This window comes from Trichosurus vulpecula, chromosome 1 (assembly GCF_011100635.1).
Source record: "Trichosurus vulpecula isolate mTriVul1 chromosome 1, mTriVul1.pri, whole genome shotgun sequence".
NCBI classification, from domain to species: Eukaryota; Metazoa; Chordata; class Mammalia; order Diprotodontia; family Phalangeridae; genus Trichosurus; species Trichosurus vulpecula.
The window spans coordinates 54390491-54416510 of NC_050573.1; the positions used below are offsets into that span (position 1 = coordinate 54390491).

General features: G+C 48.5%; 1 protein-coding gene across 1 annotated transcript; it reads left to right on the forward strand.

Annotated features, from left to right (window-relative positions):
• Positions 1 to 736: 736 nt before the first annotated feature.
• Positions 737 to 25629, forward strand: LOC118849091 (CUGBP Elav-like family member 5). The gene is made up of 11 exons (XM_036758176.1): positions 737 to 797; positions 5915 to 6043; positions 6439 to 6518; positions 9371 to 9517; positions 10692 to 10836; positions 11213 to 11359; positions 11861 to 11923; positions 12006 to 12092; positions 13901 to 14044; positions 23295 to 23439; positions 24208 to 25629. The coding sequence occupies exons 1-10, from the start codon at positions 749 to 751 to the stop codon at positions 23420 to 23422; spliced, it is 1119 nt and encodes a 372-aa protein (XP_036614071.1). The 5' UTR covers positions 737 to 748; the 3' UTR covers positions 23423 to 23439; positions 24208 to 25629.
• Positions 25630 to 26020: the final 391 nt, after the last annotated feature.

A 26020-nucleotide genomic window follows, 5' to 3' on the forward strand; every position in this document is an offset into this window, starting at 1 on the left:
CTGTCAGTGGGCTTATTGGGACTGAGGAGGAAGCACAGGGTCCTTGGTGCAGTAGGCAGTCAACCTGAGGACAGGACTGAAATCCCATTGCCTGCTCTTCCTCAGAAAGGGATTACAAACCACTGGCTAGGTCCCTAGTGCTCTTCCAGTGGTCAATGGTCCCTTCCAGCTCTGAAAGTCTGTTTTATGGATACTTTCATTCCAACATTCTTTGACCCTAGATTGGGCATGGGACCCAGACATTTCTGATCTGTCTCAATAACTTGTCAAAGATCTATGACCCAAGGATTTCTCTCCAAAAGGAATTTCAAGGCTTCTAAGACATGGAGCAATTCAGGTCTTATACCCAGCATACCCCTTCTGCCCCCATATGTGTGGATTTGGGTGGAGGCAGTCTCTAATGCTGTGTTTTCCCTGCATTGAAGACAGTCAGCTAAAGGCCAGGCAACCTGGATGATCTTGTCTCCACTCCAAAGCCTATAGCATCCCCTGCCTACCTCTGTGGTAGATGTGTGGGACCATTGCAGCCAAGTCCAACCCTATTCTATACCCCTCATCCTTCATGGAACTAGGTGAGAGAAGCCTTGTCTTATTGGACCCAAGGAGAAAAAGGAGAACTTTTTGCCAAAGGAAAGCCAAACCCTCACCAGGAAAATGGTTCAGCTGGCCCACCTGATCCCAAGGGTTTTCCCACCACAAGGACCAGAACTCTTTTTTAACTTCCCCCCATCTCTTTCTCTTTCTGCAGATGGCGCGACCAATCCAGGTGAAGCCTGCAGACAGCGAGAGCCGTGGAGGTAATTGTCATCTTTCTTTCTCCCCTCCCCCTTGTTCCCCTTGCCAGGAGGTGGGGTATATGGAGATTTCACTTATGGATAAACTTGGGGCTCCCACCCTCAGAGCAAGGCTTAGTCATGATGCCCTGTTGGTCACCTATGATGTATATATAACCAGCTCTCTCCAGACTTCAGTTTGGATGACAGAGCTTGGTTCCTGTTTCCTCCATCCCTAGGCAGGCGGGTCCACTCAGGCCTGGCTATCATGAGTTATATTTGTCTCTTCAGCCCCTGAACCCCTTGAATCCCTCGGCCCTACAGTTATCTTAGCCCCTCAAGCCCCTCAGTCTCCCCACCTCCCACAGATCCCTTGCCTCAGTCCTCCAATCCCCAGCTGTTTTCTTAGTTCTTCAGGGCCCTGCCTCCATGGTCCTTTCAGCCCCCCCAACTCCGTCCTTTGGTCCCCTTTCCCTCTCCCCCAAGTGTTGCCCTATATCTTCATGGACCGCACCTCTAAGATTTACCAAGACTACCTGGATACTGTGATTATGGTCCATAGAAGTGCCTTGCATTTGGAGTCAGGAGATGTGGGTTCAAATCCCAACTCCTGCCACTGACAACCCTAGTCCTCAGTTTCTTTTTCTATAAAATGAGAGGGTTGGACAATATGGTCTTGGAAGTCTGAGATCCTATGAAAGAAATGTTACTTTGAACCAGGCTTTGCAGAAGAAGTAGCCTTTGTCAGGTAGTGTCTAGATAGTTTGGTTTGAAAAATATGGGTCCTGTGTAACTGGGGGAGGGGGAAATGAAATATCAAATTAAAATTCAAAAAGAAAGGAAGAAAAATATGAGTCCCTTCCACATACCTCATACAGAAAAGTGTGGCAGCAGCAGCCTCCACACCACTCCAACCTCCATCATGCCTTTTTGGCAGCAACTCCTTCCTAGACAGGGAGGGAGGCCCTTCATAGGGCCCAGCATGGCTAAAGGAAGGAGGGACAATTCATAGGGCAGGTAAGATTAGGGGGAGGGAGCAGAGCAGAGGGCAGGGAAGGAGAAGCAGCCCAGGGCCTGGTTGGCCAGGGTCATGCTGCCTAGTGAGGCTATGTGGCCCGTGTGCCTTGGCCTGAATTCTTTAGCCCCTACTTCAAACACAGGCCGGTCCCTCCCCCTCCAGGGGCCCCAATCAAGTCCTCCTTCCTTCTAGGCAGTGCCTGATGGTCATCCCATCCCAGGTGCCTCTCCCTTCCTGGCTTTCAGACAGCAAGGGCTGAGAGGCTAAGAGCCCTCACCTGGGGGGCGGGGCAAGGTTCTTGTCTCGGCCACTCATAAGTTGGTTGAGCGGGCAAATGACATAACCTGTGGGTGTCCTAACACAGAAAACAGAGGTAATATCCTGTGACCACCCCACCCTAGAGGATTTCTGCGAGGACAGCATTCTGTAAACTGTTCGTCATTATAGAAATGGAAGCTATTATAATCATCATTACTATTATCCCTCCTGCTCCCCCCACCCCTGCCCTGCCTCTGAAGCGTTCTCCATCCTTGGGGAAGCAGCTGCTCAGGAATGATGGGGAAGCAGCGAGGAATGTCCTGCTTTAGGGCGCCTCACCCCCAGACAATAGAAGGGAGACTGTTCTCTCTTCCCATCAGACCTCCTTAGAGGGGGTTAGCCATCCCAGCCTAAAGGGCAAAGGAAGGTGGAATCTAGCTAGGCATGGAGGTGGGTATCTAAACCTACCCCTTGCCTTGAAGAAATGCAAGAGAGTCCCAGCCCAGGCTGTTTCCCCAACTCCCCTGGGGCCCCGTCACCCTCCAAGGGGCTTCTGGGAGAAGTACAGAAGCTAAGCCTTTGAAGACCCTATCATTATCTATGGGGAGGGATGAAGACTAGTGAGAGCTTTCCTAAGGAATCAGGTTCCCCCATCTCCAAGGAGAAGGAGTGGGTTTGCCTTGGATGTCTCCCTGGATGTGGTAGAGGCAGGTATATACCAGGATTGATGGATATGGGGGAAAGGTTGCCCGGGGATTTCTGGGGGCAGTGGAGCCCCTCCCCCACGTTGGGCTGCCTCCTCAACACACTGGTCTGCACCGAGAGAGGCTAGATGGGAGACAGGCTCCCCGAGAGGCTCTCAGGGTTCGCCTCCCTCTTCCATATCTTCTTTTTTGTGTCTGCCGCCCACGGTTCAGACCTTCACCCTCTAATATTCTCTGTCAGGGCTCCATCAGACAAGATGCTCTTCCCTCCTCGATGCCCTCTGCTTCCTCCCCCCCACCCTAACCAATCCCACCAATGACTGACAAGAATAGGTTTCCATGGCAATGCAACTCAACATTGAGAGAGGCGAAGATAAAATGTTCCTGATTGCTGGACAGCGCAGGAAATTGCCAGGCCAAGGAGGGGAAAAACTGGGGGTTGGGGGTGGGGGGAGGAGATGGTCAGGTGCCTCTGAGAACCAATAGGAGAGGGCACCCGTGCCCACTACCTCCCCTGGGTTTAGACCTGATGCCTTCCCCCTGCCTTGTCAGTAAATGGGCCAACCTGTTGACTCCATAGTGAAAAGCTGGCTTACGTGGTGGAGCAGGCAGAGGAGGATGCCTGGACAGGGGATGGGGATGTGGGGACGTGCCCTCACCAGGCATCCTAGAGCTGAGGCTCCTGTGGGGTCTCTGTCCCTGGAGTACATGGAGGAATTCAGGCCTGACAATCTGGAAGCCCAGATTCTATTCCTGGCTCTCCTTGACCTGGGGCAAATCCCTTCCTATCTTGGAACCTTTCTTCCCCCCACTCTGTAAAATAATAATAGAACTGAATGGTCTCTAAACTACCTCTTAGCTTTGACATCCTGTGTTCTAAGGCCCCTCCCAGCTCTGACATCCTGTGTTCTAAGGGCCCTCCCACCTCTGACATTCCTTGTTCTAAGGGCCCTCCCAGTCTTGACATCCTGTGTTCTAAGGCCCTTCCCAGCTCTGACATCCTGTGTTCTAAGGGCCCTCTCACCTCTGACATTCCTTGTTCTAAGGCCCCTCCCAGCTCTGACATTCCTTGTTCTAAGGGCACTCCCAGCTCTGACATTCCTTGTTCTAAGGGCACTCCCAGCTCTGACATTCTTTGTCCTAAGGGCACTTCCAGCTCTCTGTTACATTTTCTAAGATCCTGTCTAAGCCCCATAGCCTGAATTCTCAATTCTAAGGTCACTTCCTACTTTGATGTTCCATACTTCTGTGATTCTGTGGTAGATAGAACCCCAGAGACAAGAAAGGAAGGGAGTTATGGCTAGACAAGAAATTTAACTGAGAAAGCTATGAGAGTTTTAATGGACCTTCATAATGAATTAGCAGGGTGATGTTGAGGTCAAAAAAAGCAAATATCTACCTTAAAAGAGGCATCGTGTCCGGGGACAAGGAAGTGGTGGTCTCATTCCGCCCTGCCCTGACCGTGCCTTATCTGGAACATTCTGTGCAATTCTGGGTACTGTATTTTAGGAAGGAGGCTGGTAAGCTGGAGAGGGAATAGAGGAAGACAACCCGGATGTTGAAGGACCTTGAAATCACTCCATGTGAGAATCAGGAAAGAGGAATATTTAGCCTGGAGAAGGGAGGGAGGAAAGGGATTTATATAGTGCCTATTATATGCCAGGCGCTGTGCTAAGCGCTCACAAACATTAATTCATTTGGTCTTCACCAACAACCTTGTAAAGCAGATGCTGTTATCCTCATTTTACAACTGAAGAAGTTGAGGCAGACAGAAGGTAAGTGACTTGCCCAGGGTCACACAACTAGGAAGTTGTCCTGAGTCTAGGCCCGAAAATCTATCCGTTGCACCACCAGCTTCCACCTAGAAGATAAGAATTGTCATTCTTCAAGTCTTTGGAGGGCTATCATTGGAGAGACCCTAGAAGACAGAACCAGAAACTGGGGGTGGAAGTTGCAAGGGAGTCAGCTGAGGCTTGATGTCAGGAAAAATATTTCCTGAGGATGAGAGGGGTCCCAATGGAAGGGGCTGCCTCAGGAGCTAGCAGAACCCCTCCATGTTGGAGGTCTTCAAAGGCTGGTGGGCCACTCGTCAAGAATGTTATGGACGGGGGATTTTTGTCCCCGTGAAGGTTGGAGCAGACAGCTGTGAGTCTCTTTCCAATTCTGAGGCTCTGTGATCTAGAGATAGGGACCCGAGAGGAGAGAAATCCAGAGGTGGGAAGAGCCCCTTGGGGGGGATGTCCTGCAAGGAAGGGGAGAGGGTGTCTGAGGCTGCCTTGCTGGGCCCACACCTGCCAACCTAAGCAAAGTTTTCCAGGGAGCTAATATTAGTCTCCTTAGTAGAGAAGGAGCAGAGTTGTTTGGCTTGGTCCCAGAAGACAGAAGCAGGAGCAATGGAGGGGATTTCTAGGAAGACAGATTTCAGTTCAGTATAAAGAAGAATGTTCTATGAGATAAAGCAGGAAAATAGTGGATTTGGAATCCTCCTTGAGTAGAAATCTCAGCTCTGCTCCATATTCCTTGTGTGGCCTTGGGCAAGTCAATTTACTTTTCTGGGCCTCAGTTTCTTCACTTGTAAAAGAAGGAAGCTGGACTAAAATCTTTAAGATTCCTTCTGTGTGGAGTCAGGAGGACCTGAGTTCAAATCCAGCTTCAGACACTTGGCTGTAACCGCAGTTAACCCCTATTGCCTCCAAACCGCCCCCAAAACAAGATGCCTTCTGTGACCAATTAGAGATCTCCCACAATGAAATGGGCCAAGCAGAAGGGAGTGAACTCCCCACCATTGGAAGTACTTAACGAGAGCCTGGAGGAACCCCAGTCAGGAAGGTTAATGAGATGATTTTGCCTGGCCTGGGTGGCCTCTGAGAATGACAGCTCTGGCATGCTAAGATTCTATGACATTCCCTCCCTTCCAAGAAAGAATCAGAAGCCTACCCCTTCCTACCCCCATGCCCCATTGTCCTCCCTCCCCTCAGCCTACTGCCATCCCCTTCTCTTCTCTCTTGAGGGAAACAGGCCTGGGGGTAGTGGTCTAACAAAGAGGATGATTAAAGGCCAGGCAGGATCTCGGTTGGGAACATCCCCTTCTCCAGGCTCTCTTGCTGGGTGCTGGGGTGCCTGGCTCTGTTGAGGCTGATGTATCCATCTCCCCACCACAGGGGACCGGAAGCTCTTCGTGGGCATGTTGAATAAGCAGCAGTCTGAGGAGGATGTCCTTCGGCTTTTCCAGCCCTTTGGCGTGATCGACGAGTGCACAGTGCTCCGGGGCCCTGATGGGAATAGTAAAGGTGCTACCTGTGCCCTAGAGGGGAGGGAGGGAGCCTCTCATGGTCCTCTAGGGCATGCTGCCTGGCTGCCTGTCTGCCTGTCTGCCTGTCCATCCAGCTGTACCTGGCTCTCCTCCTTCTGATCGTACCTGCTCTTAACAGGCGGCTGCCTCAGTCTGCCTGCCTGACTGTATGTGACTATCCGATGGCCTCTGTCTCTGTAGGGCTGCCCAGCCCTGGCCAGCAGACTGACTTTCCAACCATACAGTTCTGTCTGTCTGTCGATGCCTGTCTATGTGATATCAGAAGCTTGTCCTCCCCCTCCCATTAGTCACTAAGGCTTGAGAAGAGGAGGGGAGGAAAAAGGTAAGTCTGTCTCACCCTCCTATCTGTCCTTCCCTCTCTACCCCACACAGGCTGTGCCTTTGTGAAGTTCTCGTCACATACGGAAGCCCAGGCTGCCATCCATGCCCTCCATGGCAGCCAAACAATGCCAGTGAGTATGAGATGCTAGAGGTTTCCTCCCTTCTCTGGGGGATGGAAGGAGGGGAAGGGGGACACCAGGGCTACAGGTTGCCTGCTCCCTCCTGGTGCATCCAGGCTGGGCACATCCCAGAACCAGAAGATAAGGCCTTTAATCCTGGCTTTGCTGCTGACCCAATAGATCTTCACAAGGCTCCTTCTCTCTGAATCTCCATTTGCCCATCCTTTAAAGGTCACTGGCTCAATGGTCCCTGAGGTTTCTTCCAGATCCAGTGGTCTGTGCTGGATGACACAATGGGAGAGAACAGGGTTAAGTCCCAACCCCTGCCCTCAGAGAGCTCTCAATCCAGCAGAGGAATAAGACAGGGTAACCAGGATACATGATAGGATGGGACAAAGACCACAGAAAAGAGTCAGACCTGAGACTCAGAGGAGGAAGAGGTTGCTTCCAGTCTAGGGTAGCAGGGAATGCTTCCCAGAGGAAATTGAATTGGGCTTTGAAAGATGGGGAGGATCTTGACAGGTGATGAGTAGGGAGGAGCAAAGGGAGGAATGTGAGCAAAGATCTACAGGTGGGAAAGAGTATGACGTCTTGGAATCTGGCAGGGAGATGGAACAAGGCTGGAGAGACAGACTGGAGGAAGGTGAGAGAGGGCCTCGAATGTCAGACTAAAGAGTCTGGGCTTCCTGCCAGTGGGGCTCAGCAGACCCAGGAAGGGTATATGAACAGGGTGGAGACATGATCAGAGCCGGGTTTTAGAAAGATGACTCTGGTTGTTTGTGCAAAAGAGATCATAAAAAGAAAGGAAAAACTGGAGGCAGACAAGCTGGTTAGGAGCCTCGTTCAGAAGTCCTGGTGAGAGCCTGAAGGAAGTGGGAATGTTCGTTCTGAAGAGCAGAAGTCTTCATGACCATGAAGGTCGAGGCCTTCCCAGAACTGAAGGGGCTTTATGGAGCAGACTTGTTCTATTTGGCCCCAGCACAGGGCAGAACTAGGGGCAGTAGGAAACAAGAGTCATAGGAAGGCCCATTTCAGGTCCAAATACAGGATAACTTCCTGACCATGCATGGTGCCCCACAATGGAATGGGAGTGGGTAGCATCAGGCAAGGTCTGTCACTGGAGTTAAGTGGGCGGGGGCTGGCTGCTCTGGGCTGACCACTCCTGGAGCCCCATTCTGAGTCTGCGGCTGGTGAAGATGGTGAGCAGCAGCGGGTAAGGGCCTGGGATCCACGCTGTAGGAGAAGCTTAGCCTGGAGAAGAAAAGAGTCAGTGGAGGATAACCTAGCTGTCTTCAAATATTTCAAGGGCTGTCGTTGGGAAGAAAAGGTAGACGTTCTTGTTGGCCCCAAAGGGAAGGAGTAACCAGTGGAAGTTGTAAAGATGCAAATTTAGGTTTTGATGTAGGGAAAAACTTCTAAACAATTAGTTCAGTAGACTGGACTCCCTTGCAGGTAGAGGCTTCTTTCTCCTCCTTTAAATAAAAGTTAAGTTGGGGATATTGCATTGCAGGGTTATTTTTCAGGTATGGTTTAGACTGGACTGGACTAGAATGCCACCAAGGAGGCCTCATTCAACTTTGAGATTCTATGGATCTCAATTAGGGATGTAGTGTGTTGATATATGTTTAACAACCAGCTCTCCAAAAAAAGAAACAACAATTATGCAAAGCATTTTAAAGTTTAATCTATATTAACATTTTCTTAATTTTCTTAAGCCCAGACAACCAACGAAACAATTAATCATTCCCTAATTTGTAGTCTTTGTGGATTTCTGAGATGTAAATGCTCCCACTGAAAATTTAACAATCAGCTTTCTCAGGTCAATTGGAGCAGGCTTGAGCACACCCATATAGGGTATTCTGAGTAGAGGGCATTCCTATACAGAGAGGGAGTATGGACTAGATAGACTCTGAGACCCAACCCAACTCTGAGAGGCCACTTAAAACAGGAAAACCAGGAGGAGGACCTGGTATAGGGGGATAATGAGTATGAAGTGAAGGCAGACATCCATTCAGAAGTGGTAAATGGGCATTAACGTCTTTGTATAGGGCAATGTATGACAGGGGATGATGGTCACTCTCTCCCATGGACACCTCTGGGATCTGCTGCTTCAGGCCCCCAGGGTCAGAATACCTAGGGATGTGGTTGAGAGTGTGTGTGTGTGTGTGTGTGTGTGTGTTTGTGTGTGTAACTAGGGAGGATGACTGTCATAAGACAGGAGGCAGCCTGGACCTGGATTCTGTTCCCAGTTCTTCCTTATCTCACTGTATGATCTTGGACAAGTCTTTTCCCTTAATCTGAACATCAGTTTCCCCCTCTATAAAACAGAGTTAGACCAGATGGTCTCTAAGGCCATTTCTAGCTCTGACATTCTATGAAAGATGTATGCATGTGTGTATAAGAGGGAGTAAGGGATCCTGGGGTTGTGTCCCCCTCTCCCTCCTCTTCTCTTCTGGTCCCCTTCTGGGGAAGATGTGTAGTCACTCTGCCTGCATGACTCTATCATTTTGTAGTCCATCTGTCTTGTGGTCATGTCAATGTCTGCCTACGTGAACGTTCAGTCACCTACCATTTCTATAGTTGTGTTTCAGTTTGTCTGTGTGAGAGTTGCTGTGTTGACATAGGACCACCCCTGAGCCTTGGGCATTGGTACATCAGGTATGGCTTGGCCCTAGATGGATGCAGGATGCCGCGCGTGTGTGCGCACACATGTGTATGTATGTGTGTGTGTGTTTATGTGTGCATGTATGTGTGTCATTTTCATGGGCTGGCTGAGTTGGGGAGTCAGGGGAGAGGGGCAGGCCTCTCCTGGGCCCTGGCTTCTTGCTGCCCCTCTCTCTCCCTGGCCCTTGCCCCTTGCCCAGGGCGCCTCCTCCAGCCTGGTGGTGAAGTTCGCGGACACAGACAAGGAGCGGACCCTTCGGAGAATGCAGCAGATGGTAGGCCAGCTGGGCATCTTCACGCCATCCCTTACACTGCCCTTCAGCCCCTACAGTGCCTATGCGCAGGCTGTGAGTACCCCTGTCCCCATCTCTCAGTAGTGATGTATGTCTGTCTTCTCGCATCTTTGTCTCTCCTCTTCTCCCTTCCCTTCCTCCTCCTCAGCTTGACCCTTCTGGCCTCAGCTTTGTCCGTCTATCTGTCTGTCCGTCTCTCTCCATCTCTGCTAGCATCCGTCCATTTCTCTGGGCCCATCTGGTTTTCACTCAGCCTCTGTTTCTCTCCTCCCACCTCTGTGTTTCTATCTACCCAGCCTCCTCTCTGACTCAGCTCCTCTCTACTTACGTCTCTTCCCTTTCTTTGGTCTCTGTTTACCTGCCCAGTTCTCTCTGCTGGCGTGTCTGTCTGCCTCTCTCTGACTAGGTCCCTGTTTCTGTCTCGTTCCCTTTTCTGTCATCTGTTCCCGTCCCTCTATTTCTTTTTGTTCTTGGGAGGATGGGTGGAAAAGAGGAAAGTAGAAATAGTGGAGGGCTGCTCCCTGGGGACAGGGGAGTTGGGATCCCCCTCCATCACACTGAGCCTTGGTCCTAGCACATATGCCCATTGTGGGGTCAGCCCTCCCCATGGGATGCTTCCCCCCCCCCACACTGTGCTGACCCCTCATCCCGAGGCTGCCCCTGGAACCAGGTCAGAAGACGCAAGTGGGAAAGACCAGGCGGCTGCTGGGTTGGGCTTAGTACCCAATGAGGTAGAGGTCAGCCACAGCCTGACCCCTAAGCCACTCCCCACCCAACGAGAATGTGCATGGCTCAGTGTGGCTCCTCTAGGGGAGATGCCACTGAAGGATGGCGCTAAGAGAGGATCTGGGACCAGCTGCTGGGTATATGGAGGTTGCGTGTGGCGAAGGGAGCGCCAAGCTATTGGGTTGTGCACCCGCAGCCTTGCCAGACCCACTCTCAGCGGAGTCTGATGCCCTCTTGTGGTCAGACAGAATAGCAGCGGGATTGGGGACCAAGGTTGGACCCACCCAAGCAAGCCCTTCAAAGCCACAGTCCTCATCCCTTAGAGAACCCTTGGTCCTGGGGGAAGGGGAGGGGAGGAGGAAGAGGAGAAGGAGGAACAGGAGGAAGAGATGGAAGAGGAAAAGGGGGAGGAGAAAGAAGAGATGGAGGAGGAAGAGAAAATGAAGGAGGGGAAGGAGGTCTTTCAGCCACTGTCACATCAGCTTGTCCTGTCTGGCCCCAGCTCATGCAGCAGCAAACCACAGTGCTGTCCACCTCCCACGGCAGCTACCTGAGCCCAGGTGTGGCCTTCTCCCCCTGCCACATCCAGCAGATTGGCGCTGTAAGCCTCAATGGGATTCCTGCTACACCCATCGCCCCAGCATCTGGTGAGTGGATGGCACGGGCCCCAGGGAGCCAGGCTCCAGGAAGTCTGCAGCGATTAGAGGTCCTAAAGCCAAGAAATCTCATTTCTCCTGCTCACTCGCTGTTTGGCCTAAGGCCTTCCCCATCTCTGGACCTCAGTTTTCCCTGCTATAAAATGGGGCAAGTCTAGAAGACTAGATAGAATCTCAAGGCCCTTCTGATTCTGAAAGCTTATGACCTGGGATAAACCTCTTCCAGGTCCCTGAGTAGCACAATATACCAAAACTAATGCCTAGCCTAGGGATTTCCTTCTAGGGAAGGCCCACAGGGCTGAGGGATGAGTAGGTGGGTCCTCCATGTTCCTGGTGACTGAAGACCTTGGCTTCCTTCCTCTCCTAGGGCTACACTCTCCACCACTCCTAGGAACAGCAGCTGTGCCAGGTCTTGTCACCCCCATCACCAATGGCTTCGCAGGTGTGGTGCCTTTCCCTGGTGGGCATCCAGCCTTAGAAACTGTATACGCCAATGGCCTTGTGCCCTACCCAGGTAACACAGGGGTGGGATGGAGGGTCTCTGCTGAGGATAGTTTCAAATGTCCCAGCTGCCTCAGACTGGGAAGCCTCTAAAGGAAGCCTGGGGATAGGGACAGCAAAGGAGAAGGGAGGGGCAGGGATGGAGAACAGTGAGGGATGGGGATCAGTGGACAAGAGACGGGGATGGGGAAGATGAAGGGGGATGGGGGACAAATAAACAGAGACTCTCAAGGGGGCATCAGGCAAATCCCTCCCATTCTCTGGGCTTTTGCTTCCTCCCCTTTAAAATGAGTTTAGATTCACTGATCTCTAAGGCCCCTTTTAGCTTTTGTTTCCATGACCTCCCTCTGGAACCACCCAACCTGGCCCTTCATTTCTCATCCAGCTCCCAGTCCCCAGAGTGGCCAGTGGTGGTAGGGGTAGGGATAGGGGCCAGTGGGGGGAAGGGGGTATAGAATGGTGAGGGTGCCTCCCCTTCTTCAAGGTCATCCTCAGCCCTTGGTCTCTTCTCCAGCTCAGAGTCCCTCAATGGCTGAGACCCTCCACCCGGCTTTCTCAGGAGTCCAGCAGTACACAGGTAGGCACACCCTGCCCCAGTTGCTCTGCAGGCTCTAGCCTGGCTTCATTCCACACCTCACCCTCCGTCTCCCTCTCCCCAGCGATGTATCCAACCGCGGCCATCACGCCCATCGCCCACAGTGTCCCACAGCCTCCGCCTATTATCCAGCAGCAACAGCAGCGAGAAGGTGAGACTATCCTGGTCCCTCCCTGATTGTGCCCACATGAAGGCACTAGCTTACATTCTCATCCCATCCTGGGGACCCAAGATAAGTTCCTTCTCTCTAATGAGACTCAGTTTCCTCCCCTGTAAAATGAAGTTAATAATCCCTGCAGATAAAATGAGATCAAAGATTCAATTCACTGGCCTGGGCTGGGCTACCAGACAGACAGAGGTGGATAAGACAGATCCCCTGCCCCTGGAGAGCTCACAGGGGGCTGAGAAGAAGGATACACAAAACCGAAGTAATGGGCAGGACATGATAAGGCCTGTGGGAGGAAAAGGAAGCCAAATGCAGGGAGAATGAGGAGGAGCGGGCCATAGTAGATGTCAATGGGGAAGGGACAAGTGTCCTCTGCCACCTCCCTCTCAAGACCCTGAACAATCACACCCACACCCAAGAAGGGTATGTACAATGGCCCTTAAATATGCCACAAGCCAGAACCATTTGGCCTGCAGAACAACTTCCAGCCCTTTCCTACCTGTGAGGATGGGTCAGTTTTCCCAAGGTTCCTTAGGAAATATGTGCCTTTGTAGTTTCTTTGTACACGTATTCCCAGGCCCACATCCTGATTTCTTTTAGGCCATGCCTAATTTCATTGCAGCCTTCAGTTTATGTAGCTGGGGCCATTTTATATGGTTGTGGCTAACAGATGTTCCATGTTGAAAGTTCTCCAGACACATGAGCCTTCTAATCTCAGGTTCCCCCGGATATTAGTTATCACATCGCCTTCTAAGAGGCCTATGGGGTGGAGTATTATCTCCATCTTACAGGTGATGGAACAGAAACTCAGAGAGGCTGGGCAGCTTGTCTAGGGTTATCCAACTTGTAACCCAGGAATCAGACTTGGGCGGCCTGACTCCTTTCTATCAATGGAATGCCTCTCAAACTAATAGCAAACACATAGCAATGCCTCTGAATCACACATCTGTCTAGTGGAGGACAATGGTGACCTGAATGGTCCCAAACTGCATCATAGAATCCTAAGATTTAGAACCACCAAGCATCTTTACAATTATTTAGTCCACCCCTTTCATTTTATGCATAGGGGAAGTACTTACCCAAGGCCACACAGATAGTATGGAGATTTGAACCCAGGTCTTCTGACTTCAGTGTTCTTTCCATGACACTAAAATTGGTATTATCTCAAGGGGTGCAGTTCAGGGCACCTGCTTGGAGCCTGCACAAAAAGCCACCGCTTTCTCTATGCCCAAGTCCCAAGCTCCCTTGTGCTTGGTCACTGGCAATCCATATAGGTTTTGGATGGCAGAAGAATATAGGGAAGACACCAGCCTGGGTTTTGCCATTGGCTTCCATCCTTGGTGGGTCTCAGCCTCTTCTCTAAAATGGAGATGATGACCCCTTCCTCATCTCCCTCCTTGGGTCCTGGTGAGGAGAGGGAATGGATGAGAAACCCTAAAGTATTCCCAAATTAAAGACGGGAGGGGTTGGGATTTATTATTGGCATGCAAGGTGTTTCGCACTTTAGTGAGTGATTGGGTTACCTTGAGGCATTTTTGCCTTAGTCTCTAGCAAAACCTAAGATCCAGACCATGAAGTTGCCCCAAAGCCTTCCACTAGCAGGACGTGAGTAGCTCAGCATTTTCCAGGGGCTTGGCTAGCCCAGACAGCAGCTCTTCTCCTTCCTGAAGATGGCTTGGTCTTGTGCCTTGAGAGGATACACTGCCCTGTGCAGGACCCGGTGCTCAGGATCCTAGTGGGGTCCCATCTCCTCTCCTTGGGGGCTTTATGTCTTTCTCTCCCCCTACCTGCAGGTCCCGAAGGCTGTAACCTGTTTATCTACCACCTCCCCCAGGAGTTTGGAGACAGCGAGCTGATGCAAATGTTCCTGCCCTTTGGTAACATCATCTCCTCCAAGGTGTTCATGGACAGAGCCACTAACCAGAGCAAGTGCTTCGGTAAGCGACCGTCCCATCCCATCAACAGCCCAACACACAGACCACGGAGCCCTGAGCCGGGGGAAGGCGTTAGCGACTGGCCACGGTGCTAGAGGAAGACCAAGCCCAATTCTGCCATGGCTCCAACCTCTATTCTTTCAGCCATCGGCCAACAAGTATGGTGCCTCTTGCGGGCATAGCCCAGAGTTCATCAATGAGGGAGACTGAGGTCCAGTTGTTAGAGTTCACTGGCGGAATGCTGAAAGTGATCGGGCACTTGATGTAAACAGAAGTGAAACAAAGTGTTATGAGATCACATGCATCTGGGAAACCAGGGAAAGTTCTGGAGAAAATGGTGCTTATTAGGTCTTGAGGGATGGCGAGGAATTGGACAAGAAAAGGGGGAGGTGAGGACAAGGATGGAAAGGCATGTCAGGTGATAGGGAAAATATGAGCACCCTTAGCTCCTCGTTGTGGCCTCTAGGACCCCATACAACCCAGCTGCTCATTTTGTGCCATGATGGCCTTTCAGATGCATCATCCTGCCCCTCCCCACCATGCCCCTCAGTCTGCTCCAGGTTAAATATTCCCAGTTCCTACAACTGATCCTTGTATTACATGGTTTCTAACTCCTTCTCTATCCTTGGGATAGCTCCTTCAAGGGATGATGCCCTCATTGTTGCTGTCTTTCCAAAAATGTGGTCACAGTCCTCACTGTAGAGCACATCCCTCCTTTTCCCAGGGTGTGTGCGAGAGGAAAGCATTGGACTAGCAGCCCTCTGAGGTGCTTCTCAGCTCTGACCTTCTAGGATCCTACAGCTCTCTCCTAAGTCTCCTTTCCCCAGAGTAAACATTTCCAATTCTGGCCCATCATGAAACTCACATCCATCTTCCCACTCGAACATCCCAGAGAAGTCTTTTCCACTTAAAGAAAGGGCATGCACACCTTTGAGGATGGTGATGGTGGAAATCATCATTACCCAGGCTTGGGTCTCCAGTGATGGGCAACCAGGATAGGGACAGGAAAGGAATTCACTCTTGGGATTCCAGGATGGGCTTGGGTCTTCCCGTGTTTTGTTCCACTAGCCTGTCTCTCTCAATAGCTGATATCCTAAACCTCTTTCTACTCTACTCTCTTGTACCAGGGTGTATTTTTCTTATGTGCCTTTGAGCTCCAAAGAGGAATTTTTTAAAAAAGCTTTTTATTAGCACATAAGTGAAAGAGTAAAAAGAATCACATGAGGTGAGAGTAGGAAAGTGATAAGCTAAAATGGGAGGGGGTGGTGGGGGTGGAATGGATGCTCTCTGAGGTCTTGTCAGCTTTTCATTCTAACCTTAAATCTATGATCCTATGTTGTTATGAGTCATAGAGCCTGAGAATATTGGCCCAAGATTTCAACCTAGAGGGAGAGAGATGGGCTAAAAGAATTAGAGGAGATAGTTAAAAGAACTAGCCCACAGAGGACTCTGGGGACCTGAACATCGCTACCTACTGTTGAACAAAGTAGAAAGGGCATCCTTATCAAGCAGACTGCCTGAAACCAGGAGGGATGCCTTCACATTTTCAATGAGTCCATACACAAATAAGGAAGTACAAAATAATTCGAGGATGGGAAGAACACAATTATGGGGTCCAGGGAGCAGATTGAGGAAGGCTTCTTGTAGGAGGCAGTGCCTGAGTGGAGCCTTGAAGGAAGCTAGGGATTCCAAGAACAACAAGTGAGGAGGGACTCCACTCCAGGCATGAACGGATAGAGACACAGACACTGGAACTGGACTTAGAGAAGCAGCTAATGAGCCAGTGTGGCTGGAGTATGGAAGAGTAGGTACAAGCGAATAAGATGAAATCAGTCCAGTGAAGGGCTTTATTGAAGGCCAGGCAGAGGGCTCTGCATCTTACCTTAGGCGACAGGGAATCCCTGAAGGTTTAAGGAGGGAAGAAATATGATCAGACCTGTGGCATCTTCACCATTTGGAAGAATCTTGCCTATATTCGCCTGCAAATCTTTCTCCACAAGCATTCTGGGAAGTCTTCCCAGAGCTATCCCGGCACGATGAGCCATCTTCTAACTTATCACTTCTAACTTCATAACTTTGTAACCAGCCCAACTTTTTTGGCAATGCACGGCTGGTGACATCTTTTCATTGTTTCTTCTGGATGATGCGGTCACCTACTCACACCTGCAAGTTCGTGTCTGTTGGCTGACCAAAAATGTAGTATTCCATGATTCTCAGTCATACAAATGCTTGTTGGATTGACCTGTATACATAGATACATACATACATATATGTGTACTTATCATATATCTATATCTATATATCTATATAAAATCAGTCTTCTTCTGGTAATGGGGTGGGTGGGTAGGTGTGTATATATATATATGGAATTGTGCAGACTAGTGAACCCAAACTTCTTGAAATAAGTGACATACTCACACAATACATATATGTAGGTGTGTATAAACACCCATCTTTTTTAACAGTGGTCATTTTCCAGTAATGGATGTGTGTATGTGTATGTGTGTGTGTATATATATATGTATGTATGTATGTTTGTATGTATATAGTTACATACCCACACTTCATATATATGGTATATACATACTACATACAGTCTTCTAGTGATGGTACGTGTGTGTATACATACACAGAGTCTGTACATGTATATATTATATACATACATATGCATACACACATATATACATATATGCACATGTCTATCCACATGCACACACACGTGCGTATACACATGCATACATTATACGCACTTATTTTCTTGGTCAGCTTTATTTTTTCAGTTACATCATAAGGTAAGGCTTAGATTTGGAAAATAACTTCAAAGTAACTTTGAGGTCATCTAGTCTATTCCCCTGTCATCGAGGAATGAGAAAATTGAAGCCTGGAGAGGAGAGGTGATTTGCCCAAACTCACCCAGGGTAGTAAGCAACAGAGCCAGAATTTGAACCCTGAATCCAAATCCTGCACCTTTTCTACTGTACCATGTTGCTTTAAGTAATAATGTCAGTCAGTTTTTTTTCCAGGGATTTGGTATCTCTGCTTCAATAATAGATCCCTCATTGTCTCCGAAATGTCATCACCTTCGGGAAGGAAAGAAACAGTAATTTATTAAGCACCCATGATGCGCCAGGCATTGTGCTAATGCTACAAAATATTATTTAATTTATCCTCACAAAAACCCTGGGAGTTAGGTGCTATTTTACAGATGAGGAAACCGAGGCAGACAGAAGTCAAGTGACTTGCCCAGGGTGACCCAGCTAGTAAGTATCTGAGGCCAGATTTGAAGTTAGGTCTTTCTGCTTCCAGGCCAAGTGCTCTATTCACTGCACCACCCAGTGAGGAGATCTTCAGCAAAGATCCACATGTGTAGATGGTCTAAACCAGCTAGTCTTCCCATTTATGTTTCCTTTACTATTTTTTCTATTTTCTCATGCAGCACATTGATATGAGAGTCCAAATCCCATTGTCATAGATGGGAGAAGTTACACTAATCTTCTTTTCCATCTTTTTGTTACTGTTATTCCAGTTTTATCCTTAAGTGCTCTTGGGATGACCTGGTTTCATTGGGTCTCTCACCAAGCTGTCTGTAATTGTTCCTTTGTCCACACCTGCTTATTGGGGACCACAGTGCCTTTCGTAGAGAATCATAGGATCATAGACTGGAAGGGTTCTTAGAGGTCATCATGTCCAATCTCCTCATTTGACAGGGGCTGAGAGGGAGTGACTTGCCAAGGGTCACATAGCTAGTGTCAGAGGTGAGATTTGAACACAGGTCTTCCTGGCTCTAAATCCTATACTCCTCTACTATGCCGATCTGTCTCTTCCGCCATTTTCCTCTGAAAGATTCTACAAATGAGTTCATGTTCTAAATGCCTGTTACCACTGGTAGCTCTCTCCCTCCCTCCCTCTCTTTCTCTCCTCAATCTCTCTCTCTCTTTTTCTCCTCTCTCAATCTCTCTCTCTCTCTTTCTCCTCTCTCAATCTCTCTCTTTCTCCTCTCTCAATCTCTCTCCTCTCAATCTCTCTTTTTTTCTCCTCTCCGTCTCTCTCTCTCTGTCTCTCTCTCTCTCCCTCCCTCTCTCCTCTCAATCTCCCTCTCTCTCTCTCTTTCTCCTCTCTCAATCTCTCTTTCTCCTCTCTGTCTCTCTCTGTCTTCCTCATCCCTCCGCCCTCTCGTCCTCTCATCTCCTCTCTCTCTCTCTTTCGCCTCTCTCAATCTCTCTCTCTCTGTCCTGTCTATCTCTCTCTCTCTCTCTCTCCCCCCTCTCTCTCGGTCTCTCTCTCTCTCCCTTCAATCGCTTTCTCCTCTCTCAATCCTCGTCTTTTTTCTCCTCTCCATCTCTGTCTCTTCTCTGGTCTCTCTCTCTCCGCTCCCTCCGTTCTCCTCTCAATCTCTCTTTTCTCCTCTCGCAATCTCTCTTTCTCCTCTCTCTCTCTGTTGCCTCTCTGTCGTTTCTCTCTCTCCTTCCCTCTCCTCTCAATCTCCCTCTCTCTCTCTTTTTCTCCTCTCTCAATCTCTCTTTCTCCTCTCTCAATCTCTCTCTCTCTCTGTCTGTCTCTCTGTCTCTCTCTCTCTCCCTCCCTCTCTCCTCTCAATCTCCCTCTCTCTCTCTTTTTCTCCTCTCTCAATCTCTCTCTTTCTCCTCTCTCAATCTCTCTCTCTGTCTGTCTGTCTCTCCCCGCCCCCCCTCTCCCTCTCTCTCTGTACTTGGTTAGAAGATTAAGTGTTCTAGAGTTTGGGGGTCATCTTATTATGTCAATTGATTTACATTTGTTAAGTATCCTTGGGAAATGGCAATAGTTATCAATATCCATCCTTTAATATATTTCCATTTTTCTCTATATTTGGGAGCCATCTGAGTAACAAAGATAATTGATCAAATGATCAATGTAGAGAGAAAAGAGAGACCAGGGGAGAGTCTTATTTCTCACACATGCTTAGTGGGCGGAAAATGGATGACAAAAGCTTTCGGCCTTGGCTTACTTCTCTTCCTTCCTACTCTTTCCTTTGGTGATCTCATCAACTTCCATTAATTCAGTTATCACTTCTATGTAGATGACTCCTAAATCTATATATCCAGCCCTGATCTCTCTCCTAAACTCCTGAACCAATCACCTACTGGATGTCCCATTGACATCTCAAACTTGGGTCCAAAACAGAACTCATTACCTTGCCCTCAAATCTACTACTGCCCATTTCCCCTATTTCCTCTGTTCTTTGAGCACCCAGATTTACAACTTCGGAATCATAAGATTGCAGCACTGGGAAGGACCTTCAAAGCCTTCTAGGTCAACTCCTTCACCTTGCCAATGAGGAAACTAAGACCCAGGGAGGTTAATTCACTTTCCTAAGGTCACATGGATAGGAAGCATCAGAGGTGGTATTTGAACCCAGGTTTTTGGAGTCCAGATCCACGCTTCCCTCTCCCTCAACACTCAGATGGGATGAGTTGCCAAGTCCTTTGAAGCCTATCTCTCTAATATCTCCTGCATCCATATCCTTCTCTCTACTAATATATCCCTTAACCTAGTTTGAGCTCTTATTGTTTCTAGCCTGGATTATTATAAAAGTCTCCTAACTGGTCTCCCTGTTTTCCATCTCTCTCCTTTTCAATTCAGCCTCCACAACAGCTGCCAAATTGCCATTCCTAAAATACCATTCTGACCAAGGAACTCCCTTCCCCCTCTTTCAAAAAGTTTCAGTGGCTTTCTTTTAGGATAAAATACAAACTCATCTGCCTGGCACTGAAAGCTCTCCACAATATGGTGGCCACTTACTGTTCGATATTAATTCCCATTACTCCCCTTGCATACTCCACTCCAGTCACATTGGCCTGCTAGCTATGTCCTGTACAGGATGCTGCTCCATTTTCTACCTCCATTCCAGTGCAGTGGTGGTCTCCCATATCTGGAATGTATGTGTTCCTTACCTCCACCTCATATAATCCTTACCTTTCTTCAAAGCATAGCTTTGGGGCCATCACCACCCTCTACAAGAGGCCTCTTCTGATTCTCCTGGTTGTTATTACCCTCCCCTCTTCAAAATTATTATTGCTTTGTGTGTATATATGTTTCTGTGTGTAGATAGATAGATAGATGGATAGATAGATGATGGATAAATGGATAGATGGATAGATAAGATAGATGATAGATGGATAAATGATAGATGAATAGCTAGATGATAGATGGACAGACAAAACAGATAGAGAGATGGATAGACAGATATATAGATGGATAGATAGATGATGGATGGATAGATGATGGATAGATAAATAGATAGATGGACAGATAAGATAGATGATAGATGGATAGATAAATGATGGATAGATAGATGATAGACAGATAGATGGATAGATAGATGGATAGATAGGCAGATATACAGATGGATAGATGATGGATGGATAGATAGATGGATGGGTGGATGGATAGAAGGATGAATGAATAAACGGATAGATGGATATGTGCATTTACTTGAGTATATGTTATATACCCCAGTAGCAGCTAAGCTCCTTGAGGGCAGGAACTGTTTCCTGTTTGTCTGTATCCCTACTTCCTGGGGACACATGGGAGGGACTTAGGAGCTGTTTGTTCAATTGACTGAAGCAAAGGGGCCTGAAGAGCGAACAGAGAACTATGAAGGGAGCGAGGAGCACAGGGTTATTAACCAAATCAAAAGCTTAAGGAGGGTCGAGGAGGATGAGTGGGAAAGGGCTATCAGATTGGACAGTTAAGAGCTCACTGGTACCCTGGAGGTAACAGCTCCCATTGAGTAGTAGGGGTTGGAAGGTAGAATGTGAGGAGTAAGAAGGAGAGGTGAGGAAGTGTATTCTTTCCAGGAGTTTAACAGTGAAATAAGAACATTAATAGCATTTATTTATACAGTGCTTTAAGGTTTGTAAAACACTTTATAAACATCTCATTTAATCCTCAAAATGACCTTGAGAGGTAAGAGCTGATATCATTCCCATTTTGCTATGAAGAAATTGAGGCAGAATAAGGTTAAGTGACTTGTCCAGGGTCATACAGCTAGTTAAGGTTCTGAGTACACAGGACTTCCTGTTGCCTGGTCCAGGCTCTATCCACTGCATCACCAAGCTGCCTAAAGGGAAGAGAGATAGAAAAGAGTAACCTGAGAAAGTGCCAGAGTGAAAACAGGTGTTTTTTAAAAGGCGGAGAGACTTGATCATTTGTTTAGGTAGCAGGGAAGGAGTCTGTGGAGGAGAGCTTTGAGATAAGACTAGGAAGCTCCTGAGTTAGCAAACTGGGAGGGAATGATCCAGCACATAAGGCTGGCCTTAGTGAGAAGCAGAGCCTGGAGCTAAGGAGGGAGTGGGGAGTGATGCATAGAATGGCCTAAGGGAGCAGGGCTCTCCTGGGCCAACCTTTACTTTTTCATTAAAAGAGGGAGCAGGGGCCTCTGCTCGAGAAGGAAAAGGGGTGGCAGAGGGAGAGGGCCTGAGAGCTGAAAAGGTTGGGAATAGCCACAGTGGAGGGTGGAATCACTCAGGGAAGAATCAAAGGATTTCAGAGCAGTAGTGAGGCCTCAGGCAAGATGATATGATTCAGGTAGCCTGGTTTGGGGAAATGAAGGCATCCTTTTTTCCATCAATAGAAAGTAATAAGAGAGAGGTCCAGGGTTGGGATTTGGTGAGCTGCGGACAGCATTTGGACAAGAGGGGCAAGGGATTCTGGGTAGGGGGGCAAGGGATGGTCTACAGGCAAGCCAGTCAACTAGAGGTTCAGGAATGAGAAGGGATGTAACTGAAGGTAGAGAGCCTGGACTGGGAGAGCCTGTGGATGGACTGTAGGCTAAGGTAAGGACCACAGATGGGTTTAGGACTGAAAAAGAGGGGACATCAGATGAAAGAGGCCTTCTCTTTCTTGGTCTCCTCCTGGCCATATGAGAATTGAGATTTCATAGGTCAGCTAGCCTACCCTCTCACTGAATGCATGAGTCTTCTCAACAACTGACCCCTTCTTGGACACCCTCAATGACAGGAAGCTCCCTCCAAGGCAGACTTTTTAAGGGTTAATTAACAAGCCCTGCTAATGGCACAGAATAGGCATGAAGAGCCCAAAAGTCATTTCTACTCATTTGGTTTTATGAATTTTCCTAGCCGCTAGGTGGCAGAGGTAGAAAACCTCTGTTAACAGAATAGATAATCAAAATCGAATTGGCTGCCTTCTTGAGGAGCAGGGAGGGGCAGCAGAGAGGGAGAGAATTTGGAACTCAAAATTTTAAAAAAATGATTATTAAAAATTTTTTACATGTAACTGGGAAATATTGAATGAAGTAAAAATAATTTAAAAAAAAAGAATTAACTGGGCATAACAGAGGAGCTGGGGCAGGAGATCAGTGATCATTGGAGGGTAGGAGAGGAATCAATTGGTGCGTGGCAAACATAATGGCTTTTTTCATCTTTGGGGAAAGGCCCGTTAGGGAAACAAGAGAAACCGGTCTTAGCAGTTTTTTCAGGGATGCTGGGACATCACAGACAGGGCTCAAAGTCAGAGGACCAAGGTTCAAGTTAAATATCTGTTAGGTCTACAGTTAAATCTAACCTTAGCTTACCAATCACTGACCTTAGGTAAGATAGCCAATAGTAAAAATTCATATTTTGATATCATTTTGTAGTTTACAAATCACTTTAATCCTTCAGCTGCCCTGTAAGGTGGGTAATACAAAGTGATCTCTCCATAAGGAAACAGAGGCACAGAGAGGGTAATGGTCTGGCTCAACCTTACAGTAAAGGCAGAGCTGGAATGGGAACGTGGGTCTTCTATTTCCAAGTCTAGGCATGTCTATACCAATGGTATCAAACTCAACTAGAATTGGGGACCACTAAGTGGTACATAAGGACATCTGCAGGCCTTGTATTGACTTAGGTTTAGAATGAGATTATTAATATTTTATTGTATTTTTAATTTATTTTATTATTTCTCAATTTCATTTTAGTCTGGTTCAGAGCAAACTCACAAGTTTGTAGTTTGACACCTCTTTTATCTTTTCACCTTTCTGAGCCTTGTTTTCCTCATATGTGCAAAGAAAGAGTTGTCTACCATTTCTTTTTCTCAGGGAAAACCGAAACTTCTGAGATCGATTTGTTTAAAGGCTACATAATAAAGGCAGGCAAAGGTCATTGTCCTCACTAAGCTCTCCTGCTAAAGAGCCGGCCCAGCAAAAGGAAGAGCTCCCCACTTTTGGACACCCCCTCCCACTCAGCATCCCCTCCCCCTCTGCTCTGGCCTCCAGGTTTTGTGAGCTTTGACAACCCATCCAGTGCCCAGACAGCCATCCAGGCTATGAATGGCTTCCAGATTGGCATGAAGAGATTGAAGGTCCAGTTGAAGAGGCCCAAGGATGCCAGCCACCCTTACTGACAGGACCTGCGGCACAGGTAAGAAGGCTACCTCCCTGCTCTGGCCACGTGGGGGCAATTGTGGTTTCCTGGTTTCAGACCCAGAAGGCAACACTTAGTCCTGGTCCTGGCTACTATAAAGGCAAGATGGCGGTGGGGAGGAAGGCCTGGGGGTGGGGGAATCCTATAGGCTTTGATTAATTTCAAATGCCCATCTCTGGCAAGGAGAACTAGGAGGAGGGGAAAGGGCCTCAGGCCCAGCCCAATGATTGCATCCAGATTCCTATAGTACTGTCAGCACCTTCCTTAAGGTCTCAGAAAAGTTGCTACCAACACTTGGGGTAGGGCCAGCCTTGTCCTGGCTTAAAGTAATACTGCCCTCCCTTGGAAATAGCAGTCACAGTTCTTCAGAAGTGAGGGTTACTAGGGGCAGAGGCTGATGTCATGGAGGGCAAGTCATCTCTCTCTGGTCACTTGCCTTTTGGGAGATGTGGCTTGCTCAAGGCTGACTTGTTATACTTGGCATAACAGCCTGGACAGAGATCACTCATGGTGATACCCATTAGGAATTTCCATCCTCACGGCCCTTGGTCCAAGACACTAACAAGAGGTTTCGCTGTGGGCTTCTGGCTGACTCTGTCGTCCTGAAACACTTTGTGAGCCATGAGCAAGGGAAGCCCGGGGTGGGAAGGAGGCGAGAGGACATCTTGATTCTGTTCCAGATCCGGGAGCTCTTATAGGTCTCCTCGGGTGCGCACACTCAACTGAGGCTGACTCGCCTCATAATTTACCTTCCTTCTTCATCAGGCGAGGGGCAAATCCAGAGGACGGTTTGCAGCTTCAAATAGATCCAGGAGATTCCAGTAAATTACAAACTGTTTTTGACACCAGCCCTCCCCTTCCTATCCCCCTGCAACACCCCACCCCCCCAAAAATGTGAAACATTGGAGAGGAACGCAGCTTTGGAAGGCGACGGCAAGGAGATCCTTCCCATGGGGGGCTCCAGCAATGTCCTGGGGACCAGAACATGGCCCCTTGGGGACCAAGGATTCTCCACCCTGAGAGGACACGGGGAAAGAGTGAAGCATTGTGGACCAGAAAGTTCATTGTTGTGTCTCTAGGTCACCATGACAACTCTCAGAACTTTGAGACTCACCCTTTCATATATATACATATATATATATACAGTATATATTTTTTTTTAAGTAAATCACAGGACCAAACTTTGCAGAGACTTCTGCCTGTGGGAGAAGGATTACGTCATCTCAACAGGAACTTAAGGAGCCCTGAACATTATCAGAGGGAAAAACGGAAGGGTGGCAAGAATAAGGCACCCTCTCGCTCTCTCTCTCTGCTCAGTATTAGGTTCGGGCTTTTGGAGAAGCAAGGATGGAAAGTGCTCCAACACTATATACCTCCAGGATCTTGTTACCATGGCGGCAACTGGATGAAATATTGAAGAATCTTTGGATGGCCTTCAGGCCAGCTTGGTTAGGCAAGCTTGAGTCCTTGGAGGGCCAGCAGGCCCATGGATTTGAGACTCTGGCTCAATCCCACCCCCATAGGAATCCCCTTGCACCTGGGTTTAGGCACAAAAATTACCTTTGACTCCTCCCTCCCCCCCATCCCTGCTCACGCCCTTGTCTTCCCCATCATCTTTATATTCATAGCCTTATCCTGTCCAGCCCTTGGGTTCCATCTTTCTTCTGTGGGGTGCTGGGGGGAGGGAATTAGGGGACCACATCCTATCCACCTCCCAGCCCCCTGGCAGCTGCCTCCTGCCCCTGAATATACCAGCCTGGAAACCAACCCCCTGCCTTACTTAGGGGGTCGAGAATGAAGAGAACTAGGCTCAGCGGTGTTCAGTTGGTCCAAACTCTTACTGACCAAGCACACCCTTGGGACGATGTTTTCTCCAGGGATGATTAGCAGGAAGGGAAACTGTCTTTTGTCACCAATTTGGTCCTTCTCTGAGCTGGTGCCAGGAAGAACCGAGCAAAGCAGATTTTCCCAAGGATACAGAAGGCAGCCCACGTGTATCTATCCAGATATATCTCTATCTCCATATAGATTCCCATACTTTAAGCACAGAACCAAGTTCAAAGCTTGGTTAGTCTCATTCCCAAACCAGGGGATGATCCGGCTAAGATACATAACAATTGGACCACTTGAAAGCAGCCCCTTTCATTTCTACCAAAATACCCTAAAAGACAAAAAAAAAGAAAAAGGAAAAAAAAAACAACCATCTTCTAAACAACTCGTTTCAAGATTCCAGAGTTTGATAATGTACCAAGAACATTCCTATTGGTGTGCGTGTGTCTGTGTGTGTCTGTGTGTGTGCGTGTGCGTGTCTGAGTAAGTGTGTAAACCTTCGTAGGTAGCGCATCAGCGGGAGAGAAAGAGCAGAATGGGGGCGGGAGAAGTGGCTTCTTCGAGGGGGAAGACAGGGGCTGTTGCCGGGCTTCTCTTGGACCTCAAGGTGCCACATCATGCTCTGCCCTCCTCAGGCCGCCTCCTCCATGCTCCTCAGACCCCCCCTTCAGAAGAGTGTGGCGGTGTGGTGGTGTGGCTCCCTGGCCACTGGCCGTGTGGCCTGCGCGAGTGAGCGTGCGCGTGAGGC